General features: G+C 38.3%; 2 protein-coding genes across 2 annotated transcripts; both read right to left on the minus strand.

Annotated features, from left to right (window-relative positions):
• Positions 1–196: 196 nt before the first annotated feature.
• Pcdhb6 (protocadherin beta 6) lies at positions 197–10,287 on the minus strand. The gene has a single exon (XM_087180638.1). The coding sequence runs from the start codon at positions 3,451–3,453 to the stop codon at positions 1,048–1,050; it is 2,406 nt and encodes an 801-aa protein (XP_087036764.1). The 5' UTR covers positions 3,454–10,287; the 3' UTR covers positions 197–1,047.
• A 7,413-nt stretch (positions 10,288–17,700) lies between these two features.
• On the minus strand, positions 17,701–20,726 carry LOC101705683 (protocadherin beta-5-like). The gene is given in 1 exon segment (XM_021266115.2): positions 17,701–20,726. A coding segment is annotated over 1 exon segment (2,403 nt). The 5' UTR covers positions 20,478–20,726; the 3' UTR covers positions 17,701–18,074.
• Between the last annotated feature and the right edge of the window lie 2,945 nt (positions 20,727–23,671).

The raw sequence follows: 23,671 nt of genomic DNA on the forward strand, positions 1-23,671 counted from the left end.
CAAGTAACAGACATAAAAGTTTTAGAATGTGAGAGGAAAAGTTTGAAAAACATAATTTGGATTTAAGAAAACAGTATCTTTGAAATTTCAAATCATTAGAAAAGACAAGAAGGCAAAATGTGCCCTCAAGTGTTTTATGGTCTATAATAGAATGAGTGAATGGAAAGATGTTTTGTTTTGAAGGAGAGCAAAAAAATTTAACGAAACAGGAACATTAATAACTTTATTCATTGGGAAGGGTACTTATTGTAGGGAAAGTATTAGCATTTCTTTGTTCCTAGTAAGTGTATTGTTTTAAAAAGTCATTACTACAATGTTAGTAGCATCCAGCTAATATTAAGCATTTACAATTGGCTCTGTGTTTTAAAAAGACCATTATATTCTATCTGACTGAAAATCGCAATCTGAAACTTAATGTGTTGACAGTTTAGTAAAGTCTATAATCACAGAAAAGATGTGTTATCCATTATGGTATACTGAAATACACATAAGTATGAATGGCTATTTTAGCATTTAGTCATGCTCAGTGTTTTATCTTTGGTGTTATGCACCATAAAAGTCATAACAAAATGAGATGTACCTTTGTCGATTAAATAATATTGACTACTAGGGCTGGGGATTTGGCTCAGTGGTTTCGCCACCTGCTGCGCAAGCACAAGGACCTGAGTTCGATCCCCACCCGGTACCAAAAAAACAAAACAAACAAAAATAATATCAACTACTTATATTTTAAATATATTCCAATATAGTAAGAGTGAAGTGACTGTAACCAATTGTTGGAAATACAATCCTATTTAAAATTTTGTAATTTTTTAATTTCAAAATTCTGAATTACCCAAATATTTACTTTTTCTTTAAGTTGTCAAATACAGGCAACTAAGTAATAGAAAATATTGAAGCACAGAGAAAATACTGTTTATCTCCAGTATGCAACTTTTAAAAGAATAGAAATAAGAAACAGATCACAAACAACATGCATCAATATCACATATGTTGAAAGAATATTCCTGAACGTAGTAAGCAGTGTTTAGTACAGTAATTCAATACTTAACTAAGTAGGAAGCTATTAGGAAGGGTGGGACTTTCCTCTATTTCCCTCTCAGGTCCTTGAGGAGAGCAGTTGGGGATAATTGGCTTGAGGAATTTGAACTCATTTGTCCCAGGGCCTCCAGTGAGACACACCTCATAGCGGTAGCTGTGGGACAGGGTCCCCGTGCCGCTGACGTCCCCCAGGGGGCCCGGGAAGGGGCCCTCGGGCGCCGAGCCCCGACCCAGCGCGGCCGGCCCGCTCCTCCTGCACAGCCGCAGCGCCACGAAGAGCAGCACCGAGAAGAGGAAGAGCGAGGACACCGAGGCCAGCGCGACGACCAGGTGGACGGTGAGCGGGTCGGCCGGCACGCGCTCGGGCGCCGCCCCCGGCAGCGGCAGGTAGGGCTGCGAGAAGCCGTCCACCAGCAGCACGTGCAGCGTGACGCTGGCCGACAGCGGCGGCTCGCCATTGTCCCTGACCAGCAGCAGCAGCCTGTGCCTGGGCGCGTCGCGCTCGCCCAGCGGCCTGGCGGTGCGCACCTCGCCGTTGTGCGCCCACACGCTGAACAGCCCGGGCTCGGTGGCCTTGAGCAGCTGGTAGGACAGCCAGGCGTTCTGGCCGGCGTCTGCGTCCACCGCCACCACCTTGGTGAGCAGGTAGCCGGCGTCGGCGGCGCGGGGCAGCAGCTCGGTGCAGGGCGCGGACGCGTTGTGCGGCGGGTAGAGCACGAAGGGCGCGTTGTCGTTGGCGTCCAGCACGCGCACGCGCACGAGCGCCTCGCTGCTGAGCGCGGGCGAGCCTCGGTCGGCGGCGCCCACGCGGAACTCGAAGGCGCGCAGGGTCTCGTAGTCCAGCGCGCGCAGCGCGAACAGCTGCCCGGTGTCGGCGTTGATGGACACGAGCGAGGCGAAGCCCGGGTGCGGGTCTCGGGGCGGTGGCGGCGGCGGTGGCAGCAGCAGGGAGTAGGTGACCTGGGCGTTGGTGCCCGAGTCTCTGTCTGTGGCGCTGATGGTGCCGATGTGCAGGGCGGGGCTGTTGTTCTCGGGGACCCACAGGGTGTAGGAGGTTTGGGTGAAGGTCGGGGCGTTGTCGTTGACGTCGGAGACCTGCACGGTTATGTTGTGCTGCGTTTTGAGCCTGGGTGTCCCCAAGTCGGTGACCGTGATGGTGATGTTGTATTCTGACTTCCTCTCTCTGTCCAATGGTCCATCTGTTACCAGAGTGTAGAAATTCTCTATGGATGGTTTTAGAAGAAAAGGGATATTGTCATCTATGGAACAAATAACCTGTTGGTTATGTTCAGAGTCCGCGTCGTAAACACTGAAAACTGCTACTATGACCCCTGGCAGGTTTTCAGGGATGTGGCTATTGAGTGAGGACACGGTCAGTTCAGGTGAGTTGTCATTGACATCCAGGACCTGAACTATTAAAGAGCATTTTCCTGTTAATCCGCCGCCATCAGTGGCCTCAACATCCAAGTGATAGGACTGAAATTTCTCAAAATCCAAAGTGTTCCTCACTCGTATTTCTCCAGTGAGTGCGTTTATTTCGAAGGTTTGGTTAATGTCATAGTCTTGAAGTAGTGCATAAGATACCTTTCCAAAGGATCCTTCGTCTAAATCGATCGCTGAGACAGTAATAACCAGAGAGCCAAGAGGGCTGTTTTCAGGGACCGTTGCCTCATAAAGCTGATGGGCAAACTCGGGGGCGTTGTCATTGCTATCCAAAACCATTATCCGAATCTCTGAGGTCCCTGTCCGCGGCGGATCCCCGCCATCCAGCGCGGTGATCCTTAGTCTGAGTTGGGGCTGCTCTTCGCGGTCTAGCGCTTTATCCAGCACCAGCTCCGGGTATTTCCTGCCATCACTGCGACTCCGTGTGAGAATGTGGAAGTGCGGATTGGAGCTGATAGTGTAGCTTTGAAGGCTGTTGCTGCCAACATCTAAATCTTGTGCCATTTTCAAAGGAAATATTTTTCCTGGCGTTGTAATTTCTGATATCTTAAGGAGCATTTCTCTGGCAGGGAACTCCGGAGAGTGATCATTTATATCTCTGACTTGCAAGGCAGCCTGAAAAAACTGTAAGGGCTTTTCCAGTAACACCTGGAAAGGCAGCACACATGGCTCAGTGGAGCCACACAGCTCCTCTCGGTCCAGCTTTTCACTTAGCAGCAGCAAATCATGGGTCTGTGGATCAAGCAGCAAATGCTGTCTGTTCCCCTTGAAAACAACCCGGGCTCCGCGAGCGGCCAGCTCTCCCACTCTAAGTCCCAGATCCTTTGTCAAATTGGCTACAAATGTACCAGTTTCTGTCTCCTCCACTATGGAATACTGAATAGATTTTGCATCCATCTCCCACAAAAACATCAATATAATGAAGATAGCCACTTGCCTTTTTTTATGCTGTATTTTTGTTGGCACCATCTCTATTGTTGCGTCTGATTCCGGAGGGGAAATCTTTTTCGGCTCCCAAGCACCAGGTCCCTCTTTGACCCTTCCAAATGTGATTTTTTAATTCGCTCTTATAACTTCTCGTGATTACTGTCTTCCAGAACACTTCTCTGTTAGCTTTAGCTGTAAATATGTTCCGTGTTGTATTATCATTTTGGCTTCTGGGTGAAATAGTGTCCAGTGGATATGCAGAGTGTTTACTCATTCTCTTAGCCTGCATCGCCACCACGCGTTCAAATTAATAACTTCATGAGGTGTTTCCAGGTTAATACCATTTCTGAAATCTAAGTTTATAAGGACTTTCAGGTAGAACCAATGTTTCTCAAACTGAATGTGTGAATCATATGCCTAAAGAATTGTATAGGAGTCTTATTTTTGTGTGTATCTCTTTTGTTTTTGTTTCTAAGTCAATTCCTGGGTTCTTTTAGATCTTGAATCAAATTGCTTGATGGTGCTAAGAGGGACTCTATATAATAGTTTTTCTCCTTGCATATTAATGCTTAAGAATTATCCTTTCAGGTAATGTAAACTTCCTATAATCAACTTTGATTTTTTAGCAGTGTGATTTGTCTTTGATGAGCAGTGTAAATTTGAATTACAGGAGCACACTAATTGTCCCAACAAACACATCAACAAATTATACTAAACTTAGAAGTTGTTCAGCAACATAATGGCAAAATAAACAATAAATTTTTAAATTATGTGACTCAGATGGCATGGAAAATAGCCTTACTTTATTATATATGGTTACCTCTGCACAGTAAAGGAACAATTACACTATCGGAAGGAAAATTGAAGCCTGGTGATACTTATGATAGAAACATCAAAACAAATAAAAGAGGAGCTAGGAACAATCATTTATTTATCATAAGCATTTAAGGATTTTACATAGTTTCTAAATGGATAGAATTTTCCTTTTTTTTTCTTGTACTAGGGATCAAACTCAGGACCTTGTGCTTGCAAGAATTTTCCATGGTTTTTTGAGGCTTGTGCATTTTTCTAATTTTTTTGTTCCATATAGCTTTTATTTCTAGAAATTAGAGCAATATACAAACCCCCCACAATAATATCAATTTTTACAAAAGAAAGTATAGTTTTCAGTCAAATTATATTTTTGGTTTTGGTTAAATTATGTTCATCAAAGACCAAATATATCACCCTATTTTAAAGAACATGAATCAGTGCCTAAAAATATTCATGAAGACCTCCACCATCCTCTTACAGCAAGGACACTTTGTCTTATAAATACATGCCAAATAAGGTGATGTGAAAAGGTGACTTAATTTTGGTGAGTACCATGTAATTCAATGATGGAATGACATGGTTATATTTGTTCTTACCTCATCAGTTTCTGCTCAGATATATTGAAAAACTGCATGTCTAAACATTCTAAAAAATATGGATAAATGCATGATACAAAAACAAAATATGGTGAACATTATTCACTTTGGATGGACTTCATATTTATTTAAAGTTGAAATCAATTGAGCTCAAGAAAAATTTACTTTACATAAGAGCCAGGGTGATATAAGATTAAAAATAAAGATTTTTTTAAAAATTCAATTCTAAGTAAAACAAAGCTAAATAAAATCTAAGCTCTGAACATATGAGATCATCTTATACATAAAAATCACATCTATGCAGCCTGAAGGATACAGAATATTAATGTGACTTGCCTCCAGGGTTTGCTTGGTAAATGTTATTGACAATGGAGTGATCCTATGGATATGAATAATAAAATGAATTGAAATAAAACCAACAATCATAAAGATCTTGCTTGGATGGTCTTGGTTTATTCCCTGAAACAAGGTGATTTCCAGCTCATTTCTAACTGGTTCCTTCTGAGTGGGCATTCTCAATCATGATTCCAACTTAATGGCATCCTTGTCTTCCAGATTCTTTCATTTACTGTGCAGCACCACCAGTCACCCTCAAATACAAGACTGTTGACTTAGTCCTCATTTTAAAGTAAATTTTATCAGTAGTACAGTATGTGTCAAAAGCAATTTGGTGAACAAAATGCCTTCAAAAACATTGGTAGTTATAAAAAAAGAAAAAGAAGGTAATATCTCAAAGTTCACCCCAAATATATCAGTTGAATATGTCAAGAAACTCCCTTTGTATAGACAATGGATTGTATTTGGTTTCTGTAGTAGAATGCTTTTCTGCTTTGTTCCCATTTGGTTTTATTTGATTTGCTTGAGTAGAGTTGAATTTACTTTGCTTCCATGAGTACATTGTCACAGGGAATCATCAGTTTTCATTATGAAAAATGTCCAACATATACAAAATCAACAAAATAAAACTCCATGAACATATCACCCAGTTTCACATTGTCATATTTCACCCATAACTTTCCTTTTACTCCTTTCCTCCACCAAATGTTTATTTTTGTTTTCTTTTCCTGAGAATAATGTTGTATAAAACAAAAGGCACTAAACTTAATCTGTACCATTTTAACAAATGAATCCATCCATGTAACCCATACCTCTTTTGAGATGTAGAGTATTTCTATCTTTCACTGGGGATATTTTTTACTATATTTTTCAGCTTAATTTTAATAATTCTGTGACAGTTTCTTATCTTCTTATACAACATGGAAAGACAGACAATAAAAATTTCTCTGTCTTATGCTCTCTATGTTCATATGTGATAGACAAATAACTGAAATGATAAATATTTTAAAGAATAATTTACCTGAATTATTATTTATGTCCTGAAAGAGTATTCTAACTGATCAAATGTTGTAAATTATACTTACATTTCATTTAGCTAACTTATAATTCTTCCGTAGCTGATCAAATTTATTTCCATTTAATGCTTTAAATATGTTTCCTTTTATTCCATTATACTTTAAAAAAATTTAAGTATATAAAAAGTGAATGAGAAAGACTAACTTTCACAGGTAAGCTGAATCTTTAAAACTCTAGTTACAGTATATGCAAATAAAAACACAATATTTCAGGGAAAAGATAGAGCTGATTTGTAAATGATTGCAAACCTCTTGATTGATAGGACATATGTTGCAGAACAGTTTGGAAATACAAAAGACTGGGATGCTAAATCACATTTGAAATCTCAAATGGGTGGATAAGAAAAATTTTTATCAGTGTTTGGCAATTTCATTGATGCTTTACAAAGATCCAGTTGTTCCATATGTTTATTATTTTTGCTTTGAATTTTCTTGATTTCTACTATCTTCATTATTTCCTTCTTTCTGCATGCTTTGGATTTTCCTTGTCTTTTTCTAGATTCTTGAGGTGGAAAATTGAACTAGCAAATTAGTAGGTGACTGATGTGAGACTTACTTTCTTTTCAAATGTGCTTATCTAGTGCTATAAATTTCCTTCTTGGCTTGGTTTTAATTATGGCTCCAAAATTTTGATATGTAGTATTTTAATAGTCAATTCATTTTGATATATTTTAATGAAACTTAAGTGAGACTTCTTCTTTGATTCTCGGATTATTTAGAAATGTTTGTTTAGTTTGTAGATATTTGAATATTTTCCTTTTACTGCTTGATTTTTAGTTTGACTCCATTGTGGTTGAAGGACCCCTTTCTGTATGATTTTACTTTGAAATTGGTTGAGGATATTTTATGCCCAAGGATGTGGTATATGTGGTATAAGTGTTGTGAGTTTTTGAAAAAAATATGTAGTCTGATGATGTTAGGAGAGATGTTCTATAAATAGAGATAAGATGCTATTGGTGTGTGGTACAGCTGAATTGTTCAGTATCTCTGCTAATTTTCTGTTCAGTTGTTCTGTAGATTTTCTGTACTACTAGATTTTAAGAGAAGACCATCAAAGTTTCCAAGTATAAATATATTTGTCTATATCTCCTTGAGTTCTATCAACACTTGCTCCACACATTTCGTATCTCTGTAGTTTGGAGTATACATGTAGGATTGTTGCTACATTTTCTTTCTTATCACAATATTCCACTCTGTCTCAGATAATTTTCTTTGCTCTGGCATTACTTATCTGACATTAGTAAGCTACTAATCCTTTGCTTTTATTAATTTTCTCATAATATTTTTCCATTTTAAGCTCTGATCTGCCTAAATCATTATATAGTATTTGAAGTTTTTCATAAACATATGGGTCATGATTTCTTAATCCCATCTCTCAATATGTTTGCTTTGTTTAAACTACTTATATTTAATGTAATTATTGATGTTAAATCTTATGCCTGCCATTTTATTTTTTTGTTTTTTGTTTTTCTTTCTGTTTTCATTTCTCTTTGTTGTTGCTGTTGTGGTGGTGATGCTGGAGATTGAACTGAGAGTCTCAGACATGCTAAGCAAATGCTCTACTACTGAGCTATTTTTTTCTTGCTAACTTCCTGTGGATTATCAGAACATTTCTTTATAATTCCATGTGACGTATCTACAATATTTTCAATTTACCATTTTGTATACCTTTTAAAAGGTTGCTCTAAGTAATTATATATCAATATCTTATACTTTGCTAGTGTCATCATCTTACCAGTTCTTGTAAAGTAAGGAAAATTTAACTCCCTTCATCCTCCATTATAGTTGTCTTAAATATTTCCTCTACATACACTTAGAACTAATCAGATAGTGTTATAATTTTGGGCTCAATCATATATAATTTAGAAAATCCAAGAGTTGAGGGTCCATTTTTAATTTGTATGTTTCTTGTTTTTCTTCTTTCATTATCTTCTTAAGGGTCTTTCTGTTTTTAATTGTTTTCTGTTTGGAGATCTTCTTTCAGCCATTCCTTTTGACAACAATTTTTTTCCTCCTGGAGAATATTTTCACTGGACATAGGATCCTGGATTGACAGTTCTTTTAGCACAAAAAACATTGCTCAACTTTCTGGTCTCCATAGTTTTGATGAAAAATCTGCTGTCATTCAAGTTGTTATTGTCTTGTACATAAGGGGTAATTTCTCTCTATGTTCAAAATATTTTCTTTGGTTTTAGTTTTCAGATATTTGACTATGGTGCCTCTATGTGTGGATTTTTTTGGGTTGTATTGTTTGAATCTTATTTGGCTCTTTGATTTCTTTAGTTTATGTCTGCCAGTTTTCAGCCATTGTTTCCTTTCAGTTTCACACCCTTTCTCCTTTCCTCTTGGGATTTAAATGACACAAATATTAGGTATTTTGTTATTTCCTACATGTTCCTAGGCTTTGTTCATTTCTTTACAGTTTATTTTTTCTTTGTTGTCCAAATTAAGTAATTTCTATTGTTCTGTCTGCTAGTTCCCTTCATTCTAGTGTTGAGTACATCCAATGAGTGTTTTTAAAAATCATCATCTTTAATTTAATCTAAAATTTCCATTGGTGTTTATCTTCTCTTTCTTTATTGAGACTTCATAACTCTTTGCTAAAACGTTTTTGTTTCAACTGTTGTTTATAATTGCTTGTTGAAGCCTTTTTAAAAAGTCTTTTAAAATCCTTGTCAGATAATTCTAACATCTCTGTTATCTTCGTGTTGGTATCTATTGTCTATTCCATTCATTTTGATATCTGCTTTGTTATTGGTAGGATTGAGATAGTCCATTACTCAATGTGCATGTACCCAAAGGGAACTCCTGTTCAAGTGCATGAAGAGATAACAAGAATGGTTATAACACCATTATTCATAGTGACAAGCTTCAGATTAACCAGAAAGTCTATCAACAGTAAATTTAAAGATAAATGTCTATATTTGGCATAGGAAAAGACTTTATGAACAAATCTTCAGTAGCACGGGAGCTAGCACAAAGGATCAACAACTGGGATCTCATCATATTAAAAAGCTTCTGCACTGCAAGAGAAACTACCAACAGAGCTAAGAGACAACCTACAACGTGGGAAGAAATATTTAGCAGCTGTAGCTCAGACAAAGGTCTACTATCAAGAATATATAAAGAACTGAAAAAAATCAGATTTCCCAAATTCAGACCCAATTCAAAAATGGGCATCCAAAATGAACAGACATTTCTCAGACAAAGAAGTAAAAACAGCAAGTAAATATATGAAAAAATGTTCAACATCACTGGTCATTCAAGAGATGCAGATGAAAACAACACTGAGATTCCACCTCACCCCACAAAGAATGACTGCTATCAAGAAATCAACCAATAACAAATGCTGGTGGGGGTGTGGAGAGAAAGGAACCCTTCTCCACTGTTGGTGGGAATGTAGATTGGTGCAACCACTGTGGAAATCAGTATGGCGATACTTCAAAGAACTAGGGCTACAGGTCCCATTTGACCCAGCTATCCCCCTACTGGGAATCTTCCCCAAAGAATTAAAAGAATCATACCACAGCGATATATGTGCACCTATGTTTATAGAGGCACAATTTGTAATAGCTAAAGCTTGGAAACAGCCCAAGTGCCCATCGACTGGAAACTGGATAAAGAAGATGTGGTTTTTTTATAAAATGGAGTACTACTCAGCCATAAAGAATGAGAATCTAGAGACATTTATAGCTAAATGGATGCATATTGAGGCCATACTCTTAAGTTAAATAAATAGGACACACATGTGTAAATACCGAATAGTTTCTCTAGTGTGAGAAATTGAAAGTGTAAATACGGATGAAAATGATTAAAATCAATAACTGATAATTTGAAATAAGAAAAGGTCCAAGGGTCTGGGGATGGTGGAAGGGAAAGAGGAAAGGGAAGAAGGGAAAGAAAAAAATTATGAGAAAAAAAATGGAATCAAACTCTGTGTAGATAGGGAAGGGTGGAGGGGGTGAAGTGTGCACAGGTAATGGGAGAAAAAATAAAAACTAATGCATTATGTTCTGGTACAAACACCCAATGATAAATGTAAATGTATTTTATACCTAAAATGTACCAATAAATATATATATTTAAAAATAAAAAAATAAAGATAAATGTCTACACAGTGGAATACTATAGAGCAATGTAAGTAAATTTGCATAAAATAAATAACTTCAATACCATAATTATTGAAAAACAGCAAGGCCACAGATGATCCAGACATAAAAAACTAAACAGAATATTATTTAAGAACATAAGCATAGCTTATGCTACTATGAAAAACACATAATTATTTAAAATTCAGAATATAGGTTTTTTTTCATGGGAATGAAACATGCTCTGATGGAAACAGGGACTTTCTAAGGGTTGGCGTTATTCTAATTCTTAAGCTGGTACATGGATGCTAATTTTTCTATTATTTATTTTGAATTGTACATATATACATTTTTGAAACCTTAATAGATTACAAAATAGAAAAAAGTGAAAAAAAATGAAAAAAGCAACTTCTCTGGAGTCAGTCCTTCTGGATTCTTGTTTTACCAATTATTACCTAGGTTGTGCTTCAAATCCTAACACCCAATGAGATGGTACTTGGAGTAGGGCCTTTGGGAAGTAATTAGGTCATAAGTGCAGAGCTGTTAAGAATGACATACTCATACATTTATATGTAAAGGGGGTCCATAATGCCCTCTCACTCTTGTTCTGCTGTAAGGATATAATGAGAAGTCAGCAATGCATACCCCAGAAGAGTGCCCTCACCAGTACATGACCATGTTGATACCCTGATCTCAACCTTCCAGTCTCCAGAATGTGAAATATAAGTTTCTGCTGCTTATAAGCCACTCACTGTATTCTGCTTTGTAATCACAGCCTGAAGTGACAAAGTCAGTGGCCTTGGCCAAATTGCTTTAACTTTGTGTGTCCCAGTTTGCTCATGTCTAAAATTGGAATACCAATTTTAAGGATTGAATGAAAGATGTGTGTATTAAGAACTTTTAAAATAGCCAAGTACATGCATACAAAGCATATAATAATAATGCATTATATAATACATAATAATGTTTAAGAATTATTATTTCTCCTCAAGACCTTCAAAAATCTTAAGGCTCATTTCTAAAGATTCAAAAGGATCTTCTGAAGAATAACAAGACGTTTAGTGGAGATTTGGAATCCCAGCAAAAGCCTTTTGCATTTTGACACCTGTAGGGCCACATCCTGAAAAGAGATTCCTGCCCATTCATGAAAGAACACCCTATGGTAAAGTCTGACATTTTATAAACCTGGTGCTGTACTGCCTCATACAGAGAACTGTCGGGAGCAATGCTACATAATTTTGGGGAAAAAAATCATTTGATTAGGCCTAGTTCTCCTGCCTACAGGCCAGCTATGGCATTTCGAGACGTAATTCCATTTTGGCCTCCAGTCACAACTGAGACCTCAATGATCTGGTGATGCTGTGATGTTCCAGGACATCCTGGGAGGAACAAAATCTTCATCTGCATAGGTCCTCACTGGTCTAGGAATTCCGTTCTCCCGATGTACTGAACTCTCTGTCCTGAGTAATTTGTTACATTTGTTTCTCCTGATGTTCTGAATAAAAGGTGCGGCAAGCTCGGGGGCTTTCGTCTTTGCCGCCCAGAGCAGCACTGATCAGACCCAAAGCTCAGCTTCTTCTCAGTCTCATTTTTCTACCTTTCTTGTATAAGTTAATTTGCCTTGTGCTGCCGTAGCTTGCAGCAGACTGGGACTTACTACAGAGGTTCTAGTAATGTCCCCTTTCCTCGCTCCCTACAGAGAACCCTATCAGAATTTCCATATAGGACAGAAGCTTGTGTGGAGACAACCCTGTCATACAAAAATAAAGAAGAGGGCCAGGTATTTAGCTCAGTGGTTCCGCTGCCTGCCTCACAAGCAGAAGGATCCGAGTTCGGTCCCCGGTACCAAAAAAAAAAAAAATAAGTAAAGAAGATACATAACATGGCAGCTGCTTCACATCATTTACCCAGTTCTTTGTTTTGGTTTGGTTTTTTTCCTGGAACTGGGGATCAAACTCAGGATCTTGCGCTTGGCAGGTAGGTGAGGTGCCAATGAACTACATACCCGACCCTACCCAGTTCTTTCTTACATGCAAGCAGATAATCATGGATTACCAGACACATGAAAACCAGAAAAATACCCCTGAACAGAAGAAAGAAAGAAAGAAAGAAAGAAGACCATGTAGGAAACAGGCAATACAGGATTTCCTGTATATAATAAATTTCCTGTATATAATAAATTTAGAAAAACTGTCAGATGTGGTGGCACACGCCTGTAATCCCAGAACTTAGGGAGCTGAGGCAAGAGGATTACCATGAGTTTGAGGCCAACCCGGGCTACATAGTGAGTCTAAGGCCAGCCTGAAATGCACAGTGAGACCCTGTCTCAAAAAAAAAAAAAGAATTCCAAATGATATCAGAGAAAAGGCCCAACCCAACAACAAGAAAATGTAGGAATTAAATATGCCACTAAATTAATAATTCATTCAAAATAACTGAAAATGACATGAGAGATTCTGGAGAAAAAAGACACAAATATAAAATTAAGCAGTAATATAGGATTAATTAAGAATGTTCAGTGTCTGATGAGCTTGTTTGAAAAAGAAATAACAAGATAAATTTAGGGATACAATTAAGAGAATAATGATAGACATGAAATGAACCCAGGCATCAAAAAGTATGAATTATTAGAATACATAAATACATTCACTGTCCAGCAAAATGAATGAAAAAGATCACAACATTATTATGAAATGTAAGTCACCTAAAAGAAAAATTCTAAAATCTGAAAGAGACAGAAATTATATAATATTACATACAAAACATACAATTTATATATACATTTGATTATATATTTTACATATATGTGAAGAAGATAATGAATCAAGAATCAGGCTCAAGCACAAAGACCTAAGTTTGAGCCCCAGTACCAAAAAAAAAAAAAAAAAGAATCAGACTGAATAAATTTTTAATAAAAATTGTGCATTAATAATTTATGGAATTTTTTTGGGTGTTTTTGAGACAGGGTCTCAATTCATAATGGCCTTGAACTCATTATGTAGCACAGGCTGGGCTCACACTCCCAGGAATCCTTCTGCCCCAGTCTCCTGAGTGCTGGGTCTACACGCATGTGCCACTATGCCTGACTTAGACTAGTGATTTTAAATTTCAGAGCAAGAGTTCTCTATCTGTCCAAATTCAACCAAGATGAGGGAAAACTAAATGCATTTTCAGACCTGTCTATAACCTGGTATAGACAGGTCTGAAAACTTCTTTTAGGATGCCACGTGAGAATATACTGTAGTAAAGAAAGGTATTCAAAAAAAGAAAGAAGGAAGGGGCCTATCAAACAATGTACTTAACTAGGAGAAGACAAAATGGTAGTTTTACACAGACTTAGAGATTATTTATTTATTTGTACTGGGGATTGAACTTGGGACCTTGTGCTTGCAAGTCAGGTGGTGGAACCACAGAGCTAAATCCCTGGCCCAGAGATTATTTAATTCAGATAGAAACAAAAAGATAGTGGACTTCAGTAGGAAATAAGGAAAACTGAATTTTTGATTGAGAACTTGAGAATATTTGAAGATGTGGTAAGGCCAACTCATAAGGTTAAAGGTTGGATCTAATCTTGATTTTAGGAACATTCTTTCAGTGCCAGAGGAAGGACAACATTAGATCCAAAGAGCAAGGAAGATAGTCCTCACCCTGAGTAACATAGCTCTGCAATGAACAAAATTTTGAGAGAGACTCAGCCCCTGAGAAGCAGTAAATATCCCGGCACTTATGGGTAGGTAATAATCTTTTTCTATTAAATGTGGCACTGGAAAAGACCCTTGTGACTCAGATTGAGCAAAACCAAACTAAAATTACTTCATGCTTCAAAGAGACAAAACAAGAATATTGTCCAAACCAAAACAATGACTAAGGACATCCATTTCCTTGCACATATGAGTAAACACTGCTTCTGTATATTACAGTTTAATTTCCCTTTGTTCTTTTCATTTCCTAAAAAAATTCACTAAGATATCCCACATTAAATTAATCCCACTTCCTGAAAGCTTGTAGTACAGAGCTAACCCATACTTTCCCGAACTCTCCCTCAAATCACCTATCATAAGCCCCAATTCTACAATACCATAAAAAGAAAAGTGATTCACTGTTTTCTGTTGTGTGCAGCCTCCTTAATTGCAATGAATTAATAAACCCATCTTTGTATTTTGTGTTATGCTAGGGATTAGACTCAAGACCTTACACATGCTAGGTGAGTACTCTTCCATGAAGCTACACCCCCAACTCCTTTCAAAATTTTATTTTGAGGCAAGATGTCACTGTGTTTCCCAGGCAGATTCTCTTCCTTTAGACTACTGAGTAGCTGGAATTATAAGCATGCAACATGGCATTGGCTTACACCTTTGTTTTAATAAAGTGTGTTCCTGGTGATCTTTTGCTCTGGGGCATTTATAATTTATATTTTCATGAAAAGTAAATTTAAAATATTCATTTTCACATTCTAAAACATATCTATACACAAGGAATCCTTATAGGTGTAAAGATGATGTAAATAGCTTTGGTTATAAAAAGGTCATCAAATTTGACAATTTAAAAGTAGATGTTCAACAGAGGGAGGCTAAAAAGCATAAGGGAGAAACATACAAAAGGAATAATAAGAATGCTATTCATTTTGTTTAAAAATCCAAATTAACTTATTATTAAACACTAAATGATATTTTCAGTTTGACCAGAAAAGGCTTAAGAATAGTCACATAGCTAGATGGGAAGAATGGATAATTGAAGTTACTTTAAGTGTGGTAGTTATTTGGCAATCATAACAGGAGACTGTCTAAAGTTTATGAACCTCATTGTATTAGTTTGCTATAGTTGCCACAACAAATACCATGAAAAAATGTATTTCCTACAGTTCTGGAGGCTAGAAGTTTTTTCTTGTTGTTGTTTTTTTGTTTTTAGTACCAGGGATTGAACTCAGGTCCTTGAGCTTGCAAGGCAGGCAGTGGAACCACTGAGGTAAATCCCCAGACCATGTTCTTATTTTTTGTTTGTTTGTTTTTTTGGTACCGGGGATTGAACTTGGGACCTTGCACTTTTGAGGCAGGTGCCGGAACCACTGAGCTAAATCCCTGGCCCTGGCTAGAAGTTTAAGATTAAGTTACTGACAGTGTTCATTCTGAGGCCTTTCTCTTCACCTGATATATCATCTTCCTCTGGTGTCTTCATGTCATCATCTGTCTGTTTATCACGTCTATGGTATCTCTCTGTCTCATGTAAACTTTTCTTAGAAAGATATCAGTAATATTGGACTAGGGCCTATCCTAACTACATCATTTTAACAAATTTCACCTCTTTAAAACTGTATCTCTAAATACAGTAATGTTCTGGGGTTTTTTTAGATAGAGTCTTGATATGTAGTTCTGGTTGGCCTTAAAGTCACTATTAGCCCAGGCTGGTCTTGAACTCATAGCAATCCTCCTGCCTCAGACTCTGGAGTACTGAGATTACAGGCATGCAGCGCCACACCTAGCTTAAATAGTTACATTTTGAGGTGACCAGGGTTACCCCTTCAATGTATGAATTTGGGAAATAGGACACAAATCGGCCCATAAAAATTACAAACTTATTCCAAAGTGATAAGGAAGTAAATATAAAAAGAGCTTTAAAAAGCTTTAAAGGTGCCTTCCAATAGGTTAAATGAAAAAACAGACACTATCACATTTTGGCTAGAATTTGGAGGATTTCATATATTAAGACATTGCTTAAAGAATGAGAAACTAGAGAAGTGGGAGGGGTAGGGAAAAGAAAGGAATAAATATGACAAAAGGAAAAAGGGGAAACAAAGTTTTTGTAAATAGGGAGGGGTGGGAAGGAGGGCAGGGGAATGGGGAAAAAAAGAACCAAGATATATCATGTAAAGATACAAATTCCCAATGATGAATGTCATCATATTATATACCTAAAATATACCAATAAACTTAATGAATAAAAAAAGATTGCTAATTAGCAGTATGAGTTAATACAACCACTTTGGGAAATTTTTTTGAAATAACTATTAAAAGTGTACTTAATACTTACTAAAAGCACATAAATTATATCCCTGGGTAGATAACCCACAGAAATACATATGTGAAGTGTGATAAAAATATAGTGAACATTAAAAAAAATTTAAAAATTATTACAGTAAAAGACATATTGCCCTTATAAGACATACCACCAAAATACTCCCTCTCGCTTTGAACACACTTATCCTGTGTCATTCTCACTACTTTCTGAAGCAGTTCTGGAAGTCCTCTTTCATGAGGGCCTTTAATTGTGCTATAATGGGTACCTTAGTGTCCTGTATTGATTCAAATGTTTGACTTTGTTGTTCTTTTCCTTTGGAGAAGAGCCTGAAGTTACATGGTGCTAGTTCCAGTGAATAAGGTAGATGAGGACACACTACAGAGTAATATGTTTATTTTCACTGGATGACTTTCAGCACCATTCACTATATTTTTGATCACATCCCATAAAAACACTCACAAAAGAGAACTTCTAGAACTGCCTCAGAAAGTGGCAAGAACATATAGGAAAAGGGTGTTTGAAGTGAGGGAGAAGTATTCTCAGGGAGAATAATGGCAATATGTCTTATTGTAATAAAATTTTAATTTTTAATTTTTTATTTTTAAAAAATTTTAATTTAAATATTCACCGTATATTTTATCTCATATCCTCCCAAAGGTGTATACAAGAATGTTCATAGGGGTATTACTCATAACAATCAAACCTTGCATCAATCCAAATATCTACGTCCAGAATGTATAATAAATTGTGGCATACTCATCCAGTGGAAACTATACAGAAATGAGAACGAAAGAATTAAAATTAAAAGCAGTACCAAATTTCAAAAACATAATGTCAAGTGAAAGAAATAGAATACAGAGCAGCCGTCAGGATGGCCAAGCGATCTAAGGCGCTGGATTCAGAGCACAAAGCAGTTGATATTCTACTATTCCATTTATATATATTCACAGACATAAACCCAAACTTATTGGAAGTCAGCATGTTTGTGATACCTGGGATAATAGTGATTGTAAAGAGTAATTTGTGTTGCACCTGGACTTCTACTAATGTTTCACATTGTGACATCATGTATGCTTACTTCAAATAATTGCATTGAGATGAACATTAATGATTTTAGGAATGCTATAATTCAATTTAAAAATGTGTTTAAAAATGTATACCAATCAGAATCAGAGCTGTTAAAGAAGAGTAGCTACAAGATTATTACACTTTATCACATTTTCTTACATAACATCATATTTCAGTTGTTATATCTGTTAAAAACAATTAAAAAGAAGAAAATAATGTAAAATAGCTTGTATTTTCAATTTAGCATCGAATATACTGAAAGTATGAAGAAATAAAACGCTTGGAATATGTAGAATATAGGAATAATTATTTGATTTTATTAAGATGGCTCATCAGAACAAATACCAACCAGAAGGTAAAACAACAAATCTCAGGAAAGCCAACAGCATGCATGGATTTGGGATGACAATATGTAAATGAGTGCAATAAAGTAGAATTGAGCTGGGGACAATTCAGTTATAAAGTACAAATACACTAGGTCATCGGTTCTATCCCTAGCATCACAATAAAAAGTATAATTTTGTAAACTGCTCAAGATAAAATTCAACGGAAAATCCATTACAAAAGAAAAATCCAGGCTATATCTGAAGGCGAAATGTTTATCCACAACATTTCTATATCTAAGTACTTTAGGGATAAATGGCAGAAAACACTGCATCATCATCAGATCGCTATTGGAACCCAAAACTATTACGGACAATAGCATTTGCTTCTGTTTCTTCCCCAAAAGCCTGGGGCGGGAGGTTGGGGAATAATGGCTTGAGGAATTTGAACTCATTTGTCCCAGGGCCTCCAGTGAGACACACCTCATAGCGGTAGCTGTGGGACAGGGTCCCCGTGCCACTGTCGCCCCCCAGGGGGCCCGGGAAGGAGCTCTCGGGCGCCGAGCCCCGACCCAGCGCGGCCGGCCCGCTCCTCCTGCACAGCCGCAGCGCCACGAAGAGCAGCACCGAGAAGAGGAAGAGCGAGGACACCGAGGCCAGCGCGACGACCAGGTGGACGGTGAGCGGGTCGGCCGGTGCGCGCTCGGGCGCCGCCCCCGGCAGCGGCAGGTAGGGCTGCGAGAAGCCGTCCACCAGCAGCACGTGCAGCGTGACGCTGGCCGACAGCGGCGGCTCGCCATTGTCCCTAACCAGCAGCAGCAGCCTGTGCCTGGGCGCGTCGCGCTCTCCCAGAGGCCTGGCGGTGCGCACCTCGCCGTTGTGCGCCCACACGCTGAACAGCCCGGGCTCGGTGGCCTTGAGCAGCTGGTAGGACAGTCAGGCGTTCTGGCCGGCGTCTGCGTCCACCGCCACCACCTTGGTGAGCAGGTAGCCGGCGTCGGCGGCGCGGGGCAGCAGCTCGGTGCAGGGCGCGGACGCGTTGTGCGGCGGGTAGAGCACGAAGGGCGCGTTGTCGTTGGCGTCCAGCACGCGCACGCGCACGAGCGCCTCGCTGCTGAGCGCGGGCGAGCCTCGGTCGGCGGCGCCCACGCGGAACTCGAAGGCGCGCAGGGTCTCGTAGTCCAGCGCGCGCAGCGCGAACAGCTGCCCGGTGTCGGCGTTGATGGACACGAGCGAGGCGAAGCCCAGGTGCGGGTCTCGGGGCGGTGGCGGCGGCGGCGGCAGCAGGGAGTAGGTGACCTGGGCGTTGGTGCCTGAGTCTCTGTCTGTGGCGCTGATGGTGCCGATGTACAGGGCGGGGCTGTTGTTCTCGGGGACCCACAGGGTGTAGGAGGTTTGGGTGAAGGTCGGGGCGTTGTCGTTGACGTCGGAGACCTGCACGGTTATGTTGTGCTGGGTTTTGAGCCTGGGTGTCCCCAAGTCGGTGACCGTGATGGTGATGTTGTACTCGGCGCTGGTCTCTCTGTCCAGTGGGCTCTCTGTCACCAAGGTATAGAAATTCATAAAAGTCGGTTTCAGAACAAAGGGCAGCTTGTCTGGAATAGAACAAACCATCTTTCCGTTGTTCCCGGAATCTGCATCAGAAACACTGAAAATGGCAACCACAGTCTCTGGAGAGTTTTCTGGGATGGATCTGCTGAGCGTGGACATGGTCAGTTCAGGGGCGTTGTCATTCACATCCAACACCTCTATAGCTACAGTGCATTTTCCTGAAAGTCCTCCACCATCTGTAGCTGAAATTTCTACGTTATAATACCGAGTTACCTCAAAATCTAATGTTCTTTTCAGATGAATCTCTCCTGTTCTTCCGTCTATTACAAATGGTTCCGTAAAGGCATTGCCTTGGAATAGAGCGTAGATTACACTCCCATACGTTCCCGCATCTAAATCTCGGGCGGAGACGACGGCAACCAAAGAATTAAGGGGACTGTTCTCAGGAATCTGTACTTCATAGAGCGACTGTAAAAATTCAGGAGCGTTATCATTGATGTCCACGACTTCAACGAGGATTATGGCGGTCCCGGAGCTGGGCGGAACCCCACCATCCAGCGCCATGAGTGTTAAACTGAACTCGGGCTGATCCTCCCGATCCAGCGCTTTATCCAGCACCAGCTCTGGATATTTTCTCCCATCTCCGCGATTATGAGTAACCACATGAAAATGGGAGTTGGGGCTGATTGTGTAGTTCTGAACAGTGTTGCTCCCTACATCAAAGTCCTGGGCTATTTTCAAAGGAAACACAGTCCCTGGCTGGGCGCTCTCTGGGATTTTAAGGAGCATTTCCTCCTCTAAGAACTCTGGAGAATGGTCATTTATATCTGTGAGTTGCAGATCGCCTTGGAAAAACTGCACCGGGTTTTCCAGTAACAGTTGGAAATGCAACACACAGGGTTCTGTCGCCCCGCACAGCCCCTCCCGGTCTAGCTTTTCATGTAGAAGTAAATTGCCGGTCTTTACATCCAGCTGCAAGAGCTGTTTGTTTCCTTTGTAATGGATTCGCGCGCCTCGAGTGGCCAGTTCCCCCACCCTGAGCCCCAGATCTTCTGCCAGGTTGGCCACAAGGTAGCCACTTTCTGTTTCTTCTGGCACCGAATACCTAATTGCCTCAGAGCCAGCCCCCCAGAAAAACAACAGCATAGCAAGAAAAATAACTTGCCGTTTGTGCAGCGTCGTTGCTAGTGCAGTCTCCATTGTTCAGACCAGGTCCAGAAGGTGCAGTTCCTTCACCTCATTGTACAGTCCACCTAGATGCTTTGGGTAAATAATCGTGAATTAAATCTGTTAGACTAACTTGCATCTAAGAAGGTGCTTTCCTTCTCTGAAGATCTGTTCCCTAGATGTTCTCTAAAATACTTCCTTCCTTTAAGGAGCATTCAGAATTCTGATTTCCAGCATAATGGCGTCCTGGGTCTGCAGAGCCATTCTTCACACTCTTAGCCTTCAGCGCCACCAAGCGTCCATATTTACTCTGCATAGTATTTGACATTTTATTTTACACTAAATTCCAACTCTAGTCGTGTACTTTATTATTATCCTACTAATTCACAGAAGCACCTTAGATGTATCTCTAACTCTTAGTGATTATAAGTTCTCAATACACGTTTCCTCAGTTTTCAGTGAAAAATACTTTTGAGAACAAACCAAAATGATGTTATTCTCCTCCATAATTACATTTGAGGACATTTAGAAACTCTTTTGTTGGTTTAAAATTTGATCATATTCAAAACATGGTATGAAAACATTTTTCAAGTTTTACAAATTTACTTTCATTTTGAGGCACAAAATCCAGAAAAGGATACAAATAATTCTACCACTCAGTGAATTTTTCACAAAGTTCGTATACTTTTAACAGAACCTAGATTAAAAATGAAACACTAGTAAATTCCAAGAAAATCCATTCTGCCATTGTCTACTCACTACCCTCCCCTCAAAAGAGAAGCACTGTCCTGACTTCTATTTTCATGAGGTTTTTTTCTTATGTTTAAAAAAATGTTTTTCAAATAGAATAATAGAATATTACTGTGCTGTGTCTGTCTTCCTTCACTCAGTATTTTATTAGGAAAGTGATCTGTGGCATGTTGTCCTAATTTGTTTTATTATTACCTCTTAGTATGAGTGTATTTTATCCATATACCATGATTTTTAAAATATATTCTTCAGTTGTTGAACATTGTTTTTTTTTTCTAGTTTTGAACTTTTTCCGTTTTGTAGCACTGCTCTGAACATTCTTGTACCTGTCTTTTGGTGACCACATGTTGGTATTTATCTTGATATATTTATAATGGTTGGATTGTTGTATACAAAGTTGTACATTGGTATTTGGCTTCAGCAAATATTGTGAAGGATTTTTCAAAAGTACTGTACCAACACCAGCAAAGTATGAGAGTTCCAGTTTCTTCTTAACCCCGCCAAAATTTGCTGTTGTCATTTGAATTTTAACCACTCTACTGTGTGGTGATATGTTATAATTTTAATTATCATTTCCCTGGTGCTTAATGAAAATTTCACACTTACTGACTTATTAATGTTCTTGTTCCAGTTTTGTGATTTGCATGTTCAAATCTTTTGTACATTTTTCTCTTTGTGGCATTTTCCTGTTTGCTTGTTAGTCTACAGAAACATCTTCTGAATTCTCAGTATAAGACTTTATTTTAGGTGTATGTATTACAAATATCTCTTCTCACTCTATGCTTTGTATTTTACTGTATTATAGTCCCTTTATTCAATAACACTTCTTAACTTTAGTTTCCTCTGATTTGTCAATATTTTTCTTTTGGTTAGCACTTTTATATTCTATTTTATTGCATTCTCTAGAGTCATAAAATATTTTTATATGATATGTGAAAGAGTAATTTATTTTAATATTATTTTTCATATTTAAAGCTATAATCAACTCAAAATTTTTTCCAATTAATATTTTTAATATTTTCAAATTTTCCTCTAAATGCCCATGTGGCATGTATTGAAGATATGAGTTGTTCTCATTATTTCTGAATTATCATCAGTATCATAAATCTGGTAGTCACAGGTCTGCTCAAGTATTCCATTTTTCTCTTTGTTTATCCTGCAATACCATATTGCTTCAACTAATATACATTTATCATAAGTTATATTTTCTGAGATGTAAGTCTTCCATTTTTATTACAATGTAGTCTATTTTCAAGAGCAGTTTTAGATTCACTAAAAAAAAAAGTACATGGGTTTCCTATATGTCCCCGTTCCCATATACATACAACTCTCCCTATTGTCAGTATCCTCTGCCAGAGTGGCACAGTTCTTACGATTGATGAACATATATTAGCACATCTTTATCATCAGATGCATAGTATACATTAGTGTTCACTCTTGGCAGTGAACATTCTGTGGGTTTGGCCAAACTGAAAGTAGCACAAATTCACCTTTGTGGTATCAAACCAAGTAGTTTCACTGTCTAAAATATCCTATGCTTTATATATTTATTACTCCCTCCCCCAGAATACATGGATATCTACTAGTATTTCCGCAGTGTTGCCTGTTCAAAATATCATATAGTCAAGATCATTCAGTATGGAGTCTTTTTGGGTTGGGTTCTGTCACATTGGAATATGCATTGAAGTTTTTTTCAATTACTTTTCATGGACTGATTGTTCACTGCTTCTTGGCATTGAATAAAAATATTCCATTGTCTGCTGAATCACAATTAAATTTTCATTCACCTACTGAAGTTCATCTTGGTTGCTTCCAAGTTTTAAAAATTATGTATAAAGCTTTTATAAACCTCCCTGTGCAACTTTTTGTGTGGACATAAGTTTTTAACTTCTTTGGAAAAATACTCAGGAGTATGATTTCTCAATTACATAGTAAGAGTATGTTTGGTTTATCATAAAATGCTAAACTGTCTTCCAAAGTGGCAGTACCATTTTCCCTTTATTTTAGGAGTGAATAAATTTCCTATGTCTTCTGTGGATATAGCCACACTAGGTATATTTTAGCTAGTGTTTGTGTTATAAACTTGTTCCATTCTTTTATTTCCCTTAAATTCTTTTATTGGTACATTTTAGATATACAATACGTTTGCATTCATCATTGGGTGCTTGTACCTGTACATGATGTATCTTGATTCTTATTTTTTCCCCATTACCTGTGCGCCCTTCCCTATTTACATAGACTTCATTTCAATTTTTTTTCTTTTCTCATAATTTTTCCTTTCCCTTGTTTTCTTTCCCCTCCCCCTCCCACCATCCCTACCCTTTTGGATCTTTTCTTCCTATTTCAAATGATCAATTATTCATTTTAATCATTTTAATCCTTATTTACACTTTCAGTTTCTCACACTAGAGAAACTATTCGGTATTTACACGTGTGTCCTATTTATTTAACTTGTTCCATTCTTAAAGGTTCAGTCT

The sequence above is a fragment of the Heterocephalus glaber genome, unplaced genomic scaffold, assembly GCF_053883595.1.
Source record: "Heterocephalus glaber isolate CG9 unplaced genomic scaffold, H.glaber_assembly_v1.0 deba00001463, whole genome shotgun sequence".
NCBI lineage: Eukaryota > Metazoa > Chordata > Mammalia > Rodentia > Bathyergidae > Heterocephalus > Heterocephalus glaber.

Bases quoted from the DNA above. Each gene is read 5' to 3' on its own strand.
- Pcdhb6 (XM_087180638.1), bottom strand. From the start codon at position 3,453: ATGGTGCCAACAAAAATACAGCATAAAAAAAGGCAAGTGGCTATCTTC.